The sequence below is a fragment of the Pollicipes pollicipes genome, unplaced genomic scaffold, assembly GCF_011947565.3.
Source record: "Pollicipes pollicipes isolate AB1234 unplaced genomic scaffold, Ppol_2.1 Scaffold_4621;HRSCAF=5438_pilon_pilon_pilon, whole genome shotgun sequence".
NCBI lineage: Eukaryota > Metazoa > Arthropoda > Thecostraca > Pollicipedomorpha > Pollicipedidae > Pollicipes > Pollicipes pollicipes.
The window spans coordinates 1,090-22,060 of NW_023596525.1; the positions used below are offsets into that span (position 1 = coordinate 1,090).

General features: G+C 49.9%; 2 protein-coding genes across 2 annotated transcripts; one reads left to right on the forward strand and one right to left on the reverse strand.

The window, feature by feature from the left end:
* Nucleotides 1-312: 312 nt before the first annotated feature.
* LOC119097862 (pantetheinase-like) lies at nt 313-4,285 on the forward strand. Its single transcript, XM_037220810.1, has 6 exons — nt 313-444; nt 1,103-1,246; nt 1,601-1,770; nt 2,197-2,411; nt 3,522-3,693; nt 3,805-4,285. The coding sequence occupies exons 1-6, from the start codon at nt 313-315 to the stop codon at nt 4,283-4,285; spliced, it is 1,314 nt and encodes a 437-aa protein (XP_037076705.1).
* A 359-nt stretch (nt 4,286-4,644) lies between these two features.
* Nucleotides 4,645-9,136, reverse strand: LOC119097864 (uncharacterized). The gene is made up of 4 exons (XM_037220812.1): nt 9,126-9,136; nt 8,516-8,782; nt 7,425-7,936; nt 4,645-4,649 (listed from the first exon to the last, which is right to left on the reverse strand). Exons 1-4 carry the CDS (start codon nt 9,134-9,136, stop codon nt 4,645-4,647), a joined length of 795 nt encoding a protein of 264 aa, XP_037076707.1.
* Nucleotides 9,137-20,971: the final 11,835 nt, after the last annotated feature.

Sequence of the window (20,971 nt, forward strand, 5' to 3'; positions counted from 1 at the left end):
GTAGGCTTCTGTTCGCCCGTGTTTGTGTTAAAGTCGAAATCTGCTTTCCGAATCAGAATTGTTTTCAATACATGAAAAAAGCCCAGTATAAACATCTTCCCGAGATTCAGCCCTACATCGAGCACAAAATACCTACAGAAGCTTCTAGACCCCGTACCGACCAACCCCGCTTGGGGCTTGATCAGAGCGTTCCGCGCCTTAGACACTCATGCTGCTGGAGCTGGCGGTGGGGCTGGCGGCGCTGGCCGCGGCGGCGGCGGCGGGAACCGTCAGAGCTGGCACTGGACGTGCGGGCCGTTGGGACTGGCGCCGATGCCGCCGCGACCGTACTCGCCGCGGGTGTGCGAGATCGCCCTGCCCGACTGGGACCCCCGCCAGGGGCGCTCCCTGGCGGCAGAACATGAAGAACGGTGCGGCGGGCGGGCGGAGGAGGCCTCCGCTCAGGTGAGGGCGGCAGGTGGAGGAGGCCTCCGCTCAGGTGAGGGCGCCAGGCGGAGGCCTCCGCTCAGGTAAGGGCGGAAGTCGGAGGAGGCCTCCGCTCAGGTGAGGACGGCAGGCGAAAGAGGCCTCCGCTCAGCTGAGGACGGCAGGCGAGGGAGGCCTCCGCTCAGGTGAGGGCGGCGCTGTCCAGGCTTTCGCTCAGGCAAGGGCGGAGCTCTCGGCATCGTCCGTGAAGTCCCTGCTGCCCGTCGGCTCCCGCGTGGGCGGGCCGAGCGCAGCGAGTCCTCCAGCCTGGTGGCAGCACTGCTCTACCTGAACTCATCTCGGGCGCTTTGCGTTAAGGCCCATGGTGATAGGGGCCCGACGAGCACGAGGTGTCCTCGTCAGAGGCCCGACCCGACCCCGCTTTGGCCTGAACCAAGTGCTGACACCAGCCTCCGACCTCGTTTTAATGCCATCTGGTAAGCATTAATGCCAGGAAGTGCCGCCCCAAGCACTGTGCTGGTCTCGACCTGATCTGGGACTTCCCCATGCCAAGAAAAATTCGGCTCCAAACACTGCAGCCGCTGCTGTCGACCGCGGCCCGGGTACCTCCGCGCGACTTCACCCCATGATCTTATCCAGCGCCTGACCTTCAGCGCTAACCTGCGACCTTATCCAGGGTGCCGACCTGCTAGTGCTGGCTGAGCACGGCATCATGAGCAACGGGCCGTTTGCGACCCGCGAAACGCTGGCTCTGTTCGCCGCGGAGATGCCTTCTGCTGACGAGATGGCGGTGCCCTGCGGCGAGGCGTCGCGGCACGAGGTGAGCTCGCTCCGACCAGCTGTCTGCGGCAGCCGGCCTGCTCCCACGAGACAACAGACAGCAAACTGAACGATGCACACGGAAGACGGTGTGTTAGTCAGGTTGGGGGTGTTTTGAGGAATACTAATCATGGGTAGGTAGTCAGGGTGTTGATTTGCATGTGCAAATATGTGGTAATTTTCGGCACGGCTTAGTGAATAAAAATCGCAATGAAAGGGTGAAATGAATAGCTCGTAGCAATGCTTTGATCGTCGTTACGTTAGACGCACGTGGTTCTTCCTATCCCTCCCATTCACTTGTCATGTGAGACAAAGTCGCTTACTTCACCGCACTGATAAAGATGTGATCGGCTAGGTTGTGTCTGGCCTGAGCTGCCTCGCTAAGGCTCACCAGATGTACATCGTGGCGAACTACGTGGAGAAGGTGCCCTGCAGCCAAGCTTCTGACGCAGACTGCCCGGCGGATGGCTTCTATTTGTTCAACACCAACCTGGTGTTTGACAGGAAGGGAACAATGATACAAAAGTATGCCGTTTTTAGCCATATTCTTCGGTATATGAAGTGTTGTGTTCTTTATGTCGGTTGTAAATTTTTTATTTATTTTGTTATTTTATTCATTATTATATTTATTATTACATATTATATTATTATATTATATTACATTAAATATTTTCGTCCTCGCTGCTTTTCTTTTGTTCAAATATTTTTGTGCCTCAAGCTAAGCCCAATGGTGTGGTCAGTCGCGCCCGGACAGCCTTCTCCTGCGTTATGAGTCACGCGTAGACGCATTCTGTTGTGCTTTGTCAAATAGTGCTCCTGAGGGTCTGATCAAGGGCGCCAGCACACCAGTCGGACAGTGTGCCTCTCCGCGCGCGCAGTGGTCTCGAACCGCTCGCACCGAGCCCGCGGCGGCTCGCGGGCCCATGGGCTGACTTCCGTGCCCCGCCGCAGGTATAACAAGGTGCACCCGTATATAGTCGAGCGGGAGGTGCTGCAGACACCGAAGCCGCACCTGGCCGCCTTCCGCACCGACTTCGGCGTTGTGTTCGGCCTGATGACCTGCTTCGATATCCTGTTCGAAGTGCCGGCCGTGGAGTTGACGCGGCGCGGCATTTCGCATGTCGTGTTCCCCACCGACTGGCACGATGAGCTGCCTTCGCTGACAGGTCAGTCTGAGGGTCAGACGGACCGGTCCGTCTAACGAGCTGCCCGCGCTGAGTTGGCCTGATGTGGTGCGCGAGGCCGAGTCTACAGGACTGTCGTAGCACTGTGAATTCAGCTTATCAGCACGCGAGGCCGAGTCCGCAGGACTGTCGTAGCGTTACGAGTTCAGTTTATCGGTCCGCATTCAGGATTTTTGATGGTCAAATGAATTATTCATTCAGGATTTTTGGTGGTCAAACGAATCATTCATCCAGGATTTTTGGTGATCAAAAAAGTTGTATGGCGCTGATCTCAGTCAATCGTGTTACTCCCGCAAATGAACCATTTTGAGATATTTTTGTCGTAAATATTTGGATCTTCAGCCCCCAAATTCCCGACCGCCTTGTTGTATGTTTGTTCCGGCAGCGAACAACACCTGTGCCTTCTTACTCCAGCTGTGAAAGGTCCCCGCATCAGATGAGCGTTACCTAAACCCAGAACGTAACAGCACAGCGATATCTTCCACAGCTAGCGAAATTACATAGAAAAGACGCGCCTCATGAACAATGCAGAAAACCGCTTCGAGCCGTGAATGAACTTCATGAAAAGTGAACAATGAGAATTGCGCGCCACACTAGTGGCCTAGCACCACACTGACTAGCCTAGCCAGTGAACGCCCTTCAGTCCCACCGAACTGACCGTCGGCGTCTGCCGCAGCGCTGGCCCAGTGAACGCCCTTCAGTCCCGCCGAACTGACCGTTAGCGCCTGCCGCAGCGCTGCCCTTCAATCCCACCGAACTGACCGTCGGCGCCTGCCGCAGCGCTGCCCTTCAATCCCACCGAACTGACCGTCGGCGTCTGCCGCAGCGCTGCCCTTCAATCCCACCGAACTGGCCGTCGGCGTCTGTCGCAGCGCTGCCCTTCAATCCCACCGAACTGACCGTCGGCGTCTGCCGCAGCGCTGGTCCAGTAGACGCCCTTCAATCCCACCGAACTGACCGTCGGCGTCTGCCGCAGCGCTGGTCCAGTGGACGCCCTTCAATCCCACCGAACTGACCGTCGGCGTCTGCCGCAGCGCTGGTCCAGTGGACGCCCTTCAGTCCCACCGAACTGACCGTCGGCGTCTGCCGCAGCGTTGCAGATGCACAGCGCGTATGCGCGCGGCCTGGGCGTGACGCTGCTCTCGGCTGGGCTCCACGTCCACAGGACGGCCAGCGTCGGCTCCGGCATCTACACGGCCGCCGGCGCGCTCAACTACACGTACGACTACGCCAACGAGGCCGGCGCCCTATTGACGGCGCGGGTGTCGGTTGACGGGCCGGCCCAGCCGTCGGCCCAGCCGCCGGCCCAGTCGCCGGCCCAGCCACCGGCCCAGCCACCGGCCGGCTTCCGCTCAGCCGGCGGAGGCGGCGGCAGCGTCGCGTACTACCCGTTGCTTCACTACAACATGTCAGAGTTCGCCAGCGCCGAGCTGACGGGGCGGGAGCAGGAGCTGTGCCACGGCCAGCTCTGCTGCCGCATCAGCGTGCGTGGCACGTCGCCCGCCGCCGCCGCCGACGGCGCGCCTGCCACCTACCGCCTGCTCGCGTACGACGGCCGGCGCGACGCCACGCCACATTGGAGCACGGAGATCTGCATGGTGACGCTCTGCGCCAGCCCCAGCCCGGCCTCGTGCAGCTGGTTTCCGACAGGGCCGATGCCGCTGATTCCGCCGTTCACGCTCTCCGGCACGTTCGGAGGGGACACGATCGTGTACCCGTCAGCCGTTAGGACGCACATGCACTTGGCCGCCGACTGGGACTTTGACCGTTCGACGCGCCACCTGTCCGTCGACAATACCGACGCGCTGATGACGGCGCAGCTGTACGGCAGGGACTTCGCGAGGGACCTGCCCTAGCGACGGCGGTCGGACAACGATGTGGTTGGGTGGCGGGTGACGCGGTGGTGGTATCGGTAATAATGCATGATAACTGTCCCATGCTATTTAATCAGGGTTTATTTAGGCCCGCTGACATGTACCCGGTTTACATGGGCAGCCGAGGGTAATTCGAATTAAGATCGGAACGGATCATGCGACGTTAAACCTCTCGCCGAGGTGCGTTTACATGGGCGAAAGAGGCTTTACGTCGGATTAATGGTCGATAGTTCGATCCCACTTAGCTCGAATCAAGGAACGGGTTATGGGCGAAAACTGCGCTTTTGAGATGAACTGAAAAAAGTGCCAGTACCCTGCGTATGGATGGCGAATGTCACCAGTCATGCTGGACGCGAGACGGCTTTGAGAGCGAGGAGGAAGATGGACTCCGTTGGAAAAACGATCTATATGGGACTCAGGCTTTATAGCCACAGCACAAGCCATAACATTTGAAACACAAAAGCTGCATAGTCAGCACTGCGAAATCTGTCCGATAGGTAGTGGTATATGAAAAATGTTTGCTAGTGGACCGAGACATGTGAACATTGTGCATTGCAAGGAGCACGATCACAGAAATTGGCGCAAAACAGGAAGAACTGATTTACAGGCATTCCAGCATATATTTATGCTAGAAACAGTTTCTTTGGTCGCACGTATTTAATCAAGAATGACAAGGAAGTGAACTGGTAAATAAAACTAAGCTGCTTCATGGCAATGGCTGAGATGATGTAAAGCAACATGGCTAGACCGTCCATACATGACAATAGCTCCAAAAAGTGCAAGCAAAGCTACTGCTTCCCATTCTGCAATGTGGATTCTGGCTTGCTGTTCTAGCTGACATTATTTAGGATGACATTTAAAATACGCCTGGAGCCTGTGACACCTGAATATTTGCTGTCATGCAATGGCTGGCAGGAAATCAGTATTTTCTTGTATTGGCCAATGACACTCACAAGCTAACCAGACTCTAATCAGATGGGCCAGCCAGCATCATGTCATCTGCTTTGCGCAGCCCAAGAAACACATTACCTACCCCCCCCCCCCCCCAACTAATGCATTTATGGGCAGCTTGCAGACAGTGAGCTAAGCTACATAAATGACTCATGAATGCTACATAGAGGGAAAAATTGTGCAATTGTGTGGTATTCCCCATAAAACGCAGCATCAGTACCTGTGGGCAGTATCACCATTCAGACTTGGCATGGACTGACAAGTCAGAGTGCAGTTACTTGCTTTCTTGACGTACTAGGGTTGAAATACTGCTTTGACATCCTTGCAGTTAACAGCATTGGGCTGATATGGACTGGTGGCTAGGTGAAACAAACAGCTGTGTTTCCACAGTCCAAAGATCATAACATAGGAACAGCCCAAGAGCTGTTTCATGATAAAAGCAATCTTGGCTCAAAATTCATAACAAATTATTAATTATAACAACAGTTGAATTACCCACTGGCCTATAAAAATCTAGACAGTCTACTCCCATCGGCGCGGCGACCGGCCGGTTGTTCCCGTCCTGTGACACTAGCGCCACCACGCGGAGAGGGGCAAGAGTTAGCTTCGCAATGATAATCCCGCGGCGGATGGCCGAACTTTGCAGGCGTGTGAGTTGGAAGTGATGGGAGCGAGGGCCTTAAAAATTCTGGGGCTGTTTAAGACATCAATTTTACGCAATACGGCTCAGCAAAGTTTGCTCCGAGGGCATGGGTAGCGGCTTGACAGACTGATCTAGGCATACTGATTTTGCGATTTTGCGTCGTAGCACAAGTGGGGGGGGGGGGGGGGGAAGTGGGGAAGGCAGGGTAGAATCTGGTCTCAGAAGAAAACAGATGGTCCTTCTAAGACAGAAAATATTCCATAGCGATAACTTTGGAAACAATTGTTCTTAACCCTCATCCGGATGTGGTCCTTTGCAGCATTCCAGCGAGCACAGGGGCCGGGCGAGTCGTATCACCCTCTCCTGGCTTGCGGCTTCGGCTTGAAATAGTCAGAAGCAAAGCCAAGCAAGATAACTGTCATGAATGTTAGCCAACTGTATCCATCTTTAAATGTATTCGACAGTTGGGTCCTTCCAGGTCGGATCGACGACCCAAAATCGTTGGAAAGCGCGAATCTTTTCGCAGGCGGCACTTCGACTGACGCCAATGTCATCATTTGCATCAGCCTGTTGGGAGACTGAGGACATTCTTACGTCGTTGTTTATGGGCGAAGTAACTGCTCCGGTGGGCTGCTGGAGTTCAGGCTATGGTTATCCCTTTGTATGCACTGCATGCATGCTGCTCACCTGCGTGAGAGAATAGGTCCGTCCTCATCCACACTCAGATAAGACCAGAGCTCATGCCTCGATTTGGTGCGTTACAGGAATATGAGCTATGTCCAGCACCAACGGCTCGGTACTCCTGCGAGCTGTGTAGGCACCGAGATACGCGCATAGTATACCAGGCTATTCAGAATATGTACGCCGTACTATTGACAACGTCGATACACAGGACTTACACGCCGACACACATTACAGCCCCAAAACTACGCGTAGTATATCATTTTGTTCAGAGTATGTACACCGTACTACTAACGATGCTAATGCACAGGACTTGCATGTCCACGCACCTTACAGCCCCAAAACAATGTAACTAGTAAATCTACTTGCGGTCACCAGCACAGATATCTACTGATGTATTTGACTACTGGTGCGCAAAGAGCACCTGCTTGTACAGTTTGTGCCTCACATGGGTACGGAACATTCCACTCACTGTAGCATTTTTTCCATAGGCATGGAGGCGGACACGCAGATACCTGGCCACGATCTGTTTTACCATTACCACAGCATGGCACTCATCCGCTCGCGGCTCGAACATGTGGTCTTGCACACCAGGGAACAGTTCGTGGCTGCGTTCAGTCATTAACAATGCCAGGACACCGCACTTGATACTCAGTAACAGTTTAGCTCGGTCCATCCTACCACACTTATGCAAAGCGGTCAAATGCCGCCCAGCTGCCGTGACGATCGCGTACGCCGACGCCGACGGGATGAGCAGTCCGCCGTCGTCCCGCACTTTTACGAGACCCATCACTTCATGCGACGGAGGACCATCCTTGTTGCACAGAAGTGCACCAATGCACTCACCACACCCGATCGCGCTCGTTTCCACCAGCTTGCGGCACACATAGCCGGAGATGTAGCCAACACAGTTGTCAACGAACCCCGAGCCGGTGTCCTCCGTCGTGATGAGATGCTGCACGACCGCCGGCATGGGGTCACTCTCGCTGAGCGTCTGCCGCTGCCGTTTTGGACGGATCTGGAGCAGGCCGTCGTCACCGTCATCCCGTGACATGCAGCTCCCGGTGGCAGATGGCGATATGAAGCTGTGTAGTATGAGTCTGCGCATGGCATGTTGCAGTTGGGCCACGTTCGGGTTGTTGTTGAAGCCGCCCACACGTCGGATCTGGCCGGACAGCAGCTCTAGATGGTCTTGGGACATCTTGTATGGCAGTACACAGACGAACCCCTCCTTCAGCAGGGCCTCACTGACGTCTATGACGGTCTGCGTCGCGAGACAGAGACCCAGGACCGGGGTGAAGCGTCGCGTCTGCAGTACCGGTTCGCCTGATGCTGTCTGCAGCCGGAACAGCACGGAACTGAAGTCGGCCAGAAACTCACGTCGTAGCCTAGGAATAAGGAATAACAGCGACATCTATAGCCTTTACTAAGGCAATTGTTCGGCTACAAACCGCCCTCACAACATAATGTTCAAATGAATTGCTGTTAACCAGAGGTCGCCCAGTCGTTACATTTTGTTTGTGGGGGAGCGGGCAGTTCACGCGTTCTTGATCGGCGACCGGGTTGGGGATTGACCATACATACCTGAATGGTCAATTTTGTCTGGTGATTGGAAGGGGGGATGGGATGGGGGTCGGGGAGTATGTGACATAAGTGGCCAGCTGCAGGGAGAAAATGCACACTTTTGCCCCACATTTCACTTTGGGACATTTTGCTCCTATCGCTTGATCTGCCTATGGGGGTAACGGGCGATCAAACACGACAGCACATCACGCCATATGCCAACGCCATTTTCAAAGAACGTTTCACTAGCATGCTTGTTGATGCTGTGTATGTGATAGCTGGTATTTGACCATCCTGATATATTTCCTTAGCGGAAAGAAAACACACACTTTGGACTTATCAGGTTGTTCTTAATGCTAATTAATTCAACTCACATTAAGTTGTTGGCAGCTACAGGAGTCTTGAAGACCTTCACGTAGGGGTTGCTGCTGTTGAGGTAGTCGAATGCCTGATCAACAAGCAGGATGAGGCGCCCCGTTGCCCCCACTCCGATGAACTCATGGTGGCCCGACTCTTCTAGGTACAGCAGAGCTTTGCCCACCGAGCTGCTGAACAGCTGGGCAGCAAGCTTAACTTTCCTTTTGTTCTTTTCGTACTGGACGTGCAGGCGAGAGAGCTTGTTGGCCGCCCGGATACCCTCGCTGTGTTGGAGGTCGTACAGCGCCTGTGAACGTGTCTACAATCGTTATTTTACCTTGGCTGTAGAATACTGAAAACGAGCTGAACAGGTTCAGCCATTAGTGTAAGAGTATCGCCGTGCTCTCAGATTAAGTTAAGTCTCTCAAGTCTCTACCCATGCATCTAGACGTGAACTACACAGATGATGGGATAGATGTATGCAGAAAAACAGAGTGACACTTAAGTAAAATGTAGTCTTTTAGCATTATACTCGGTTTTTCTGGGACTGAATTACTATTAGATTGTTTATTGTTACTATTACTACTAAATTTGGCATACTCTTACTTGAATATACCCCCAGGATACCTCTTCACCATCCAGTTGAAGGCTCTTGTATTCACCAAGGAGGTTTCGTAGCAGTTTCAGCATGTGCGCCACATCCTGCAGAACATACACCTTCTGATTGGTTGCAGGATGCAGGAAGTAGTTAGAAACAATGGGAAGCTGAAGTTGTTTTGGCTGCAGGTTCTGAACGCCCAAGTGGCCGCACATGGACAGGTTGGCTTGGAGTCCATCGGCCAAGAACGATCGCACCTTCAGTTCTGCGTCGCCCAAAGCACACAGGACAGTCTTGGCCAGTTCTGTCCGAGTCTCTTGAAATGTGGTCTGTGAGAAAGTAGGCGGCAGGGTGGCGCCACACACTTTGAGACCAACGGCCATGAACACTAGGGCATTTTTTTGCCAATCTCGTGTCTTCCACGTCCCTGCACCCAGATCAACATGACCAACGAACTTATCTTTGGGTTGCGAGTACACCTTCGCCTTCCGTATCGCCATCTCATCGACCATCAAACAGCAGTTAGGGTCAATTTTGTTGGTTGTCACTCCACAGCACAGTGTCTGTCGCACCTCGTGGAGGACGCCCACCTCACAGCTGACGCTTCTCGTCCACTCTCGTAACGATGTTGCACCCCGCAGGGAGAAGTTCTTTGAGGGGAACCTACATGCTCTCGGAGAATAGTAGTGGAAGGTGAGGCAGAGTTTTTTTTTCTGAATACCTCTGGCCACTTCGCTTCCTCCTGCCACCATTGACAACTTCGTTGGTGAAAAGCGCTGACACCATTGGGTTTTCAAATCGAGATCGGATCACCTCGAGAAGCCCGGCATCGACGATCCGGCTTTCTTTGAGGGCACTCAGACTTGAAATGTGTCGAGTTGTTACAAATTGCGCTATAGCTATGCTCTGGGCCACCTGGGTGATGTTGAAGCTTCACTGGCGTGTGCTGTAGCAGTTGCTGCTCTGGTGCAGGCTGAAGCTGTTGCAGCTTTGAGGCAGGCTGTAGCAATGCCTCCTCTGGAGCAGACTGCAGCAACACCTCCTCTGGGGCAGGCTACACCCGTGCCTCCTCTGGAGCGGGCTGGTGTGGCTGCCCGAGAAGCAGGCGCCTGACATGCTTTGGCTTGGGCGGAGTTGTGCATGGGCCAACACGCTTTTGGGGATTTTTGCGTGCCACTGGTTTTGTCTGCTCGGGGAACATGAACCATGATGAGATACTTCCCTCACGCAGCATTCTGCGTTCACGGTATGGTTCAAAATCAGCATCCATGAAGTGGTCACTGCATAGAAGTGCACTCTGAGAGGGATTCCATGTCCTTTGCTTTTCCCCCTGACGTCTTGTAGCAGTGATCCACTTCCTCAGCAGGTTCGGGTCATGTTGAGGGCACCTGGAACAGAAACAAAAAATGCATCTTCAAAATGCACCTCATGCACCTTCCACAGCATTTTTCACCTCAGTCTGATTCCATCTGGTCCACATTTTGCAAGCATTACATCCAGCAGAGCTGTGATGCACATTATGACCATGCCACCTTAATGATCTGAACGCTGCCCTGCATTATGTAACAAATACATATCATGCATCCCAATTGTCGCCATACCACAATTTGCCACATTTCTGTTTTTTCCACAATTATCACCATGGCACCATCATAACTTGCAGGTGTCTTATGAGTTGGAGAGGTAGTTAGGTGCCATTCATGTTTCATGACACAGTACATGTCCCTTAGATGGGGTTATGTCTGGTTGTGTCTTTGTGCTCCAAAGAAAATTTGTGGTTTTAAGTGCGCTGCAAGCTGGAATTGCATTGTATATTCCCTTCAGACAATAGCAAGGCAACTTGATAACAAGTTCCATGTGAATTTTCACCTTTAGGCAATGTCTGGAAAGTTGAAATTCGAGCATCGCCGGTGTGGGCCCCTCACTTCCCAGCACAGGCTCAGTCAACAGGATCTAATATGAAAGTTATATCATTTTGTTATCAGCAGATGCATAGGATATTTGTGAACGCCTCCAGCACCCTCGTTTAGATCTGTATACAATATGATGACAATAAAAAGCATTTTGTCGCATACCTGTCAATCAGTCAATTCACTAAATCTGTGGTGCGGCAAGCAGTGTGCAAAGCCCAAGCCAGCAATAACAATTTTTTTAAGGTGTTTTGTACATAGTTGTTTTTACTGTCAGGATTTAAATCAAAGCCTAAGTTCTGGGCTCTACAAAGGATACACAAATTCAGTTATTAGCTGAGCTTGAACTGGATTACAAAATGTTGCATTTGGTACAGTTTTAACCCTGTTGCAAAGATTTCTTGAAGTGCAAAGAGCTAAAACATCCAGCCATTTCAAGACACTCGTTTGACTCAGTCATTATCCTAAAATCAGATGACAAGGAGTGGTTTTCACTGTCTAGTTTACGTCTTGTCTTGGCCAGCTTAGTCTTGTTTCATGAGCTCTATTAACCAGGCAAATAGCATACGCATATGCTGTTTTCCACTTCAGAGGAAGCAAATGGAATATCAATGCCGTACCAGCACCCCATCAGTGTTGAATAGCACACAACTGCCTTTCAGAAGTGATAAACATTGACATCGCCCATCCTTGAAAGGTATTTTCCTTCTGGTTCTTACATGTTCTGCATTCCACCTTCCCACTTGCCAACATGGATATTTATTGTCCTACAGGTGGATGCAGCTGGATTCAGTTGTGATAAAATGCCTAGATAATAGCAGGAAAGCACACAACATATCTGAGTAAAAAATTAAAGAGATAACTTTATATCTCCACCTCAATTACCAGCAAAGGCGCAGGTTGACAGTCATGGTGCAGACCCGCATGCAACAAAATCAACAGTTTATGCACGATCAAGCTCGAAAATACTTACTTGTAGAATGACAACCTATCTCCATATCTTGACCGATCACCCTGCCTCTTAATACACCCGATCGCAGAGCAGCTTCTCGTCATTTTCGCTCCATACTGCACCGCGAATCGCCCGCGTATAGCAGTTCCAATGGCTGCTTAGCGCCGCAGAAAACCGCTTGCCTTTCTACAACGTTGCCGGGCGGCACGTTTTGTAAAGTCGAGAAGTTTGTCCAGTCTTTTCCAGGTCAATGGAATTACCCACCTCATGGCTTGCAAAGATGCCCATCACAATAGAGCACCAAGGTAACATATTGAATCACCAGTACAAAAACAGGCAATGATATGCACCACAGACATGTTGTCTGTGCCGCATGTGCCATTGTGTTTGGTGCTATTCAATTTATGCACTGTTTTCTTCAACATGGAATACACCAACCTGGATTTAGCAATGTAATGATGACTATTTTCATCCGGTGTTCATATTTGTTTTCTTGATATTTTGACCCCATCAATGGGCAATTTTGGTTCTATCATTAAAAAAAGTTCACATCCCGAACCGATCGCAACAATCTATATTTGTTGATCCTTCTTGCCATGCAGGAATATTTAAGTTACCTTTCTCATGCAACTAAAAATGACAAGCAGCCAACATCCTAACTGAAGGAACGTCTGCAAAAACAATTCTGGCGCCTTTAGGTATTCGCTTAGAGGCATTCTCTCCAAGAATTTCGAGAGCAATCCAAAAATCAAAGCAAGAACAAGTAAAAGCTATATAAAATGACCATGTTACCTCCAGACGGTTTTTGGAAGCATGGAGCCCGTCCCAGATGTAAATCAATCTAATCTTCACACGGAAAGATAACACTAAACATCGCTGACGCCTGAAGTCTGCATAGATCAAGCGCCAAAGGGTCATACGACAGGTCCCGACAAAGGTCACAAGGTCACACAACAGGTCGTAACACAGACCACATGTTTTCACGACAGTCACTTACACATGCCACAAGGTCACACAACAACCCGTATGCAAGTCAGAAGGTTAAAAATAACGGGCCTTGAGACAGGTCACAGCGTCACACAACAGCCCCTGACACAGACCACTAGACCACACTATCGGCCCCCACAAAGCAATCAGAATCACACAGCAAGCCACGAAAGCCTACAAGCCTAACACAAACTACGAAGTCACACAACCGGCCCCCATAACGCCGAGGACGCACAACAGGTCATGCCACAAAATGCAGGCTTAAACAACAGGTCCTGACACAGACCGCAGAGTCTCATGCCATAGCCTGACACCTACCAGAGGCTTAAACAACATGCCATATTACGGACAACTGGTCATACAGTAGGCCTTGATACAAACCACAGGGTCACATAAAATGTCCTGGCATGAGCGACAGGGTCACACAACACACTCTGGCACGAACCACAAGACTACACAACAGGCCCGGACACGGACCACAGGGCCACGATAGGCATCGTACAGACCACAAGGCTGCACAACTGGACCTGGCACAGACCACAAAGCCACACGACAGGTCCTGACACAGACCACAAGGCTACGCAACAGGCCCTGACACAGACCACCAAACCACACAACATGCCCTGGCACGGACCAGAAGACCACAGAACATGACCTGACACGGACCACAAGACCACACAACATGCCCTGGCACGGACCACAAGACCACATAACATGCCCTGACACGGACCACAAGCTTACACAAAGGTCAGCAGTCAGTAGTCTTAAACTCACTTCAAGGTACATCCGGCCGATTTTGCGCCGGAATGCGGCGGGACATCGCTGGTATTCCCCGGGAGACCGGTTCAGATTATGCGGCCCTATGGCGACCGTAGATCACGGCGGAATACGTAGCCGATTTATACCCCTCATCTCTCCCCCCCCCCCCCTAACGGCAGCTGCTCAGCCCATCTGCTGCACACTTGCGCGATGCGCAAGATACGCGGACAGTAAGCAACGAACACGAAACGCACCATCCGCTGAGATGTGCACGGAACAGCTTGACGGGACAGGGCGATGAACATTAGGTTTGGCATTACTTGGCAGGTGTGAATAGACTCCAACTGTGAAGCGTAAGCGCAGTTGATTAATCGTGTATATATATGTATGTACTTATATATATATGTTGGGATATTTTGGCAGAATTCTCTCTTCGATGCATGTTTGATTAAAAATAACTGCTGACTCAGCACTGCCGAGCATTTTGATGCATCGTTCTAGTTTCCTGGCCTTTGACTTGGCGTCATCGCTTAGATTAAAGATGGTTCGCACAAAATTACTCATATATTCATCACTCCTTCCATTCTAACGTTTCGAGATCTTATCTCATCGTCGGAGAAGACTAAATTGCACAAGAAATAAGTTCTGGGTTTTAAAGGATGAAAAATTGTGCACTACTGTTGGAAAACATCTTTTGGTACGGAGAAAATAAATGAAGCATAACTAATTGAAGTAAGACGGAATCCTACTTCCATTTTCATACATGTAAGAAACACTCATAATGGGAACATCACAAAGACACAATGGGAACACTATTGTCACCATCCCATCAGAAGTAGTCACCGCCCACCACCTAGTAGTTCAAGAGTTCTGCAAGAATTTGTCTGCCTGTATAAGGCCGGAGAGAGTTCGTTAATGAATATGCTTTCCCAAATTTGAAGGCGTCTTCTGTCACTGCACGTCCGTAAAATGTGAGTGCTGTCTGTCAGTTGTTGTGTCAATGTCATGTCGTGTTCCTGTCGCATGTGGTCCAAAGGTGCCCCGTCACGCAACCAATCCACCTTTAATCTAAGCCATGACGCCAAGTCAAAGGCCCGGAAACTAGAACGATGCATCAAAAAGCTCATCAATGCTGAGTCAGCAGTTATTTTTAATCAAACATGCATCAAAGAAAGAATTCTTCCAAAATATTCCAACATAAAGCTACATGGCCAGGCAGTCAAGAAAGAGGGTTTTACCAAAAGGTATAGAGAACGACTTGTGAATCACCAACTGCAGCAAAAGAAGACGGCCTGTGAAATCCTGAAGAGAAAGAGAAAAGTTTTAGAACGAGAGCTACAGGTATGTTGCCCTGAACATGAACTAAAACAAAAAGTACTTGACGAAGTCGACGTGACTGAGTGTGACGCTACACGTCTTACTAGAAACAGAATCATGAAAAAGCTCTCAAGGCTCCATGGTGGACATATAGTATTACCGGAAACTGCCGACGGTTACATCAATTTATCTCAACATGACCTTACTGAGGAACAAAAAGAGGTGCTTAATCTTGGACTTAATTGCCATGTGTTGTCGAAATATGACAAACTTAAGAAGAAAGTAGAACTAGAAGTTCTTTACCAATATATCTTGAATATGGAAAAAGAGAACAAGGTTACCGTGGACAAGGATTTAAAGAACAGCTTACTAGGAGAGAGCACGAAAAAGCGTGGAAATGATAGGAGCAAGATATTCACGCAAGAACTCAGCACGGCGGCAAAAGAACTTCGAGAAAAAGACGTCATCATCATTCGCCGAGCGGACAAATCATCACTCTACGTAATACTTGACAAAAAGGAATATCATGAGAAACTAAACTGCATCTTGAACGACGACAAGAAGTTCCGGCGCACCACCAAAAATCCAACAGACAATCTCAAGACCAAGCTTAACAAACTAACCACTGCTGCCAATGCCGCTGTTGATGGCATACGCTTTTCCAAGATAACCGGTGAATTTGCGCCTGATTATGCTTATGGGTCTGTGAAAACTCACAAAAACGGCAGCCTCCTTCGTCCAATAATTTCACAGATCCCTTCACCAACCTATAGAATTGCAAAACGTCTTAATGGTCTTTGTCCCCATATCTTCCCATGTCTTACAGCTTGTTGTCAACGGATGAGTTCATTGATATAGTGCGATCTCGTCAACCTAAGGTCCTACTAGCCTCCCTAGATGTTGAAAATCTATTTACAAACGTGCCCATTGAAAGAACCATATCCATCATCCTTGACCGCGTCTACAATCATCCTGAAATTCCTCCTCTCAAAATATCAAGGCGCCTTCTTGAACAATTACTAAAAGCCTGTACGTTGGAAGTTTCTTTCCGCGGGCCTGATGGCCGGATGTATTGCCAAATTGAGGGTGTTGCGATGGGCTCACCTCTAGGGCCTCTATTCGCTAATTTCTTTATGGGACACCTAGAAGCCGACATAGTACAAAATGACGACATAAGACTGGACATGTACTGCCGCTACGTAGACGATATCTTTGTAGAAGTTAGGAATATTGACCAACTAGGACATCTCAAAAACACCTTTGAAGAACGGTCTGGCTTAAAATTTCACAACAGAGCAAAGTGTGCAGAACGTAATACCCTCTCTTGACGCGGCTGTCGATGGACAAGGACAACAATTCAAAACGACTGTATACCGAAAACAGACTAACAACGGACGGTGCTTAAATGCTGACATTGAGTGTCCTCGACGCTACAAAACTAGAGTCATAAGGTCATTCATTAGATAAGCATTTAAGCACTGCTCTGATTGGACAGGACTACATTCAGAATTGATACGAATCAGACAGATCTTGGTGAACAACAGTTTTTCGAATTCTGACGTTGAAAACGAGACACAACGACATATGACAAGACACTTTGACGGCAAACCAAGGCAAGACATCCAACCAACCGTCAAACTGCATTATCAAAATCAAATGGCATCTGCCCACAAACAGGACGAAAAAGCTTTACGGGAGTTACCTCTCGACATGTTAAAGGCAAAACCACCACAAAATAGACATTGTCGTTTACTATTGTAATAAGAAAATATCGAACTTTCTTATGAGAAACAGCCCAGTCAAACCCGACAAACTAAAATGCACCAATCAATTCCAATGCAACATCGAAGGCTGCAAACTTCGTCCGATACACTACATTGGTGTGACCACACGACACTCTCACGACGCCTGACAATGCACTTACGTGACGGGGCACCTTTGGACCACATGCGACAGGAACACGACATTTATTGACACGGCAACAACTGACAGACAGCACTGACATTTTACGGACGTGCAGTGACAGAAGACGCCTTCAAATTTGGGAAAGCATATTCATTAACGAACTCTCTCCGGCCTTAAACAGCCAGACAAGTTCTTGCAGAACTCTTGAACTACTAGGTGGTGGGCGGTGAGTACTTCTGATGTGATGGTGACAATAGCGTTCCCATTGTGTCTTTGTGATGTTCCCATCATGAGTGTTTCTTACATGTATGAAAATGAAAATAGGATTCCGTCTTACTTCAATTAGTTATGCTTCAGTTATTTTCTCCGTACCAAAAGATGTTTTCCAACAGCACTGCACAGTTTTCATCCTTTACAATTCGAAACTTATTTCTTGTGCAATTTAGTCTTCTCCGACGATGAGATAAGATATCGAAACGTTAGAATGGAAGAAATGATGAATATATGAGTAATTTTGTGCGAACCATCTTTAATCTAAGCGATGACGCCAAGTCAAAGGCCCGGAAACTAGAACGTATATATATATATATATACATATATATATATATATATATATATATATATATATACATCTAGCATAATTACACGAGACATGACTGCCGCGCAAAGGCAAAAAAGATGAAGTGTTATGTTACGTGATGGCTCATAGGGCTTTTTCCTGGCGACGGTAGAAAAATGAGAAACTGCCACCCCATCTCACATTCAGCTACCGCTGAATAGAAGGAAATCAATAACAAGCTTTTCAGAAATCTAACGCTATATAACTAAACTTGCTTTCATATCTGAACTAAATTTGTGTTAAGAAGTGAAATAGGCCCCACTTAATTAAGGAGCCTGAAATAGGCTGCACTTAATTAATATAATAAGTTTCATACATTGACTTAAATACGCAGCAAAAATCTTCTTAAATGTGTAACCGTAATTGCAGACAAACGTCCCCAGACTGGTTACACATTTCAAAAATGGCCGACAAAAACCTTAGGCACCTGGAAGCAACAGGATGCTATTTGGTGGAAAGTAAATATAGTGCTGATTTTCTCGAAATTTCAGAAAATATGAGAGCTAGAAACACTGAATTCACAGATTGTGTTAGCCTGTACGTGAACTCACATGTCAAAATTTTGGATTCAAAATCATGACCTCCGGGTGAAACAAGGCGAAACGAATCAAACTCCAGATTGATGTCAAAAGTCCCTCGGAACCTAGACACCGTTTTCGAGCAAAGGATCGCTGGTGCTCATTTCGGGTCAGAGGCCTTTGATCATTTGGAGGTAATGTTGCTCAAAATCATGCAAAAATGCAAACAGTTTTGCATTTGAATAAGCGTGAAAGATTACGCCAGGCGGAATGTTCCTAACAAATCTTCACCTGGGTCAATTTAGGCCAGTGATTTATAATGACCTTTAACGCGCACTCAGGTGGGGAGGGGTAATTGATTTCCCACCTGGGCGAATGGTATTCAACTGGCTACCCGGGCGCGTGTTAAGAAGTCTATGGAAGGTGTGTGATGCAGTTTTCGTGATCAGTGAATTCGAAATGACTATCAGAAACTACCCCATACAGCAAGCTCTAGAGTAATGAAGACGACTGGTTTTGACATCGGCCGGACCTTCATAGCTGCCCATAGGTCAGTTTGATTTGTTCATTCAGTTGTTGTGTTGCCTAAGAAACTATCCCACAGATGCACTGCATCGTCGAACACTTCGGTGCTGCATCGGATTTAATGTTTCGGTCTGCACCCAAGCCATGGCCCGAATTTAACCTGTCGTAGGTCAGCGACCTTACAAGGTGCGTCTGAATTATTGATGGTAGTCAGGGCTGTCGGTCCAGGCCACTACAGGCTTTCGGCCCTGGCCACCACCACCGGGTGTCAGCCGCCGAACATGGGAGTCAGGCGCAGAAGAGGACTTCACGGCGTGAGCAAAGCATTGGGTACACACATCAAATGGGTAGCGGGCGAGACTTAAAACCGACGTTGGGCCAATGGAAACGGTTGAGTACAAATGGTAACGAATGACCAGTGAGCACACTGCCGCCATGTGCACACACCACCCATGGACACTGGGCATGGTGGCAAGTGAACTGAGTGACAAGAATATTACCCGCGGCGACCCAACCGATGACGCCGTGGCAGCCAACGCAGCCCGCGCAGTCGTGCTAACGCCCGGCAATACAAGATACAGCGGTTGGTGCGGGAGCGGACGACACCCACGCCCTGGCCAGATCGGCCACGCACCGGCAGTCCCCCGGAGAAGCGCATCCCCGGCCGTGGACAGCGGCGGCAACTGCGTGCATGACGTCGGACACGACCGGTGTGACCATCCACCACGGCCGGGGCCGTCTGCGTGCCGCTGCCCTCAGCTGGCGAGAGGATCAGCCGCATGGCGGCGCCACTGTCGTGCAGGCAGCAGCGCTCCCCGGTCCGGCAGCCGGCGTTGGTGATGCCGTCTGAGAGGGAACAGACACCGGCCGGTCGACACGTGCCCAGATGACCGGCAGACGTTAGGCAGACCGAGCCAGCGGTGCCTGTCGACAACGAGGCCGCTGAGTTACCTGACTGGAGGACGGGCGTGATGGGTAGCAGGATAATCATGCTTAAAATGGCAGACCATCGTGATTTACATACACGAACACTCAGTGAATGTAAGGGTTAAGTCATCAAGGCTGGTAATGTTTTGACCTTATGTTCTTGACTGAGACGCTTGTCAAAATTGGCTTGTAGAGGACCATTGAGCATTGCTTATGAAGAACCAGAGCTGACTGATGACCTGCTAGTAACATATGTGTGGGATCGGGGCATACGGGTACTTAACCTCTGCTTTATCTATATTCATCCGAATTCATGCCCCGCTGCCTAAACTTCAACAGAGCATCCCGCAAGGTAATGAGGACGTTGTTTTAATGGCCCGTTTTTCTGCCGTAGTTGTCCAGCAAATTGCATAAGCTGGCCATAATGGACCAGCGGAAATATCTTATCGCTAAGCTGTCCAGGGTAGTTGACGTCAAAAACGGCGTCATTCAAGAGAATGCTTCGCATTCAAAAGTATCAAAGCAGGCATCAGCTATGATAAATATGCTTACTTATGACTACTTGTCTACTTTTCAGTGGAAAAGATAGCTTTAGACCACAAATTCATCGATTTCGTAAATATCCTCTTTTATACGACAATGTTTGATTGTGTCTTAGAACGTTTGTGTGACAACACTTACTTGTAGATTTTCAGTATATGGAGAGGCGGCCTGTGGCGGTGCTAGTGGTGTTCGGAATGGGATATTGTTTAGAACTGGTGTTTCGGCTCTTTCTCGTCGTGTTCTTGCTTATTTATCCGTGAGTTTAAGGCACTTACTTGCATTCCTATACTTGGTTATAGTTTTACTCCTAAATTATTCGATTATAAGCCCTATTTCCGCGATAGATAGTAAGAAGTAATGAATTCTTGCGTCGCGTTGCATGAAACGTAATTCGTGTTGGACTGTTGCATAGCTTCACATTGGTTGAGAGCCGAGTGACGGCCCATATATCTGGAAATCGTGCTGACGAACGCCAGACATAGACGACTCAACAATCGCATTTTTTGACGTTGAACGACACGTGGCCAGTGGAATGACGGGATTTGACTGACGTATTATGGCGTCATGGATGCCTGAGTAACCTGAGGAACCCTGATATGCACCAGGCCGGCCTGCCGGGACGCACCGGCAGCCGCCCGGTGTCGCGCAGCAGCAACCACGGCCTGGTGTGTCGCTGCTCGGCTGGCTTGCCGGGACGCGCCGGCAGCCAGCCGGCGTCGCGCGGCAGCGGCCACTGACCCCACCCACGCCCTGGCCAGATGGGCCGTGCACCGGCAGTCCCCCGGCGAAGCCCCCCCCCCCCCCCCCGCCCAGCTCCGGCTGTGGACAGCGGCGGCAACTGCGTGCGTGACGTCGGTCACGACCGGTGCGGCCATCCACCATGGCCGGGGCCGTCTGCGTGCCGCTGCCCTCA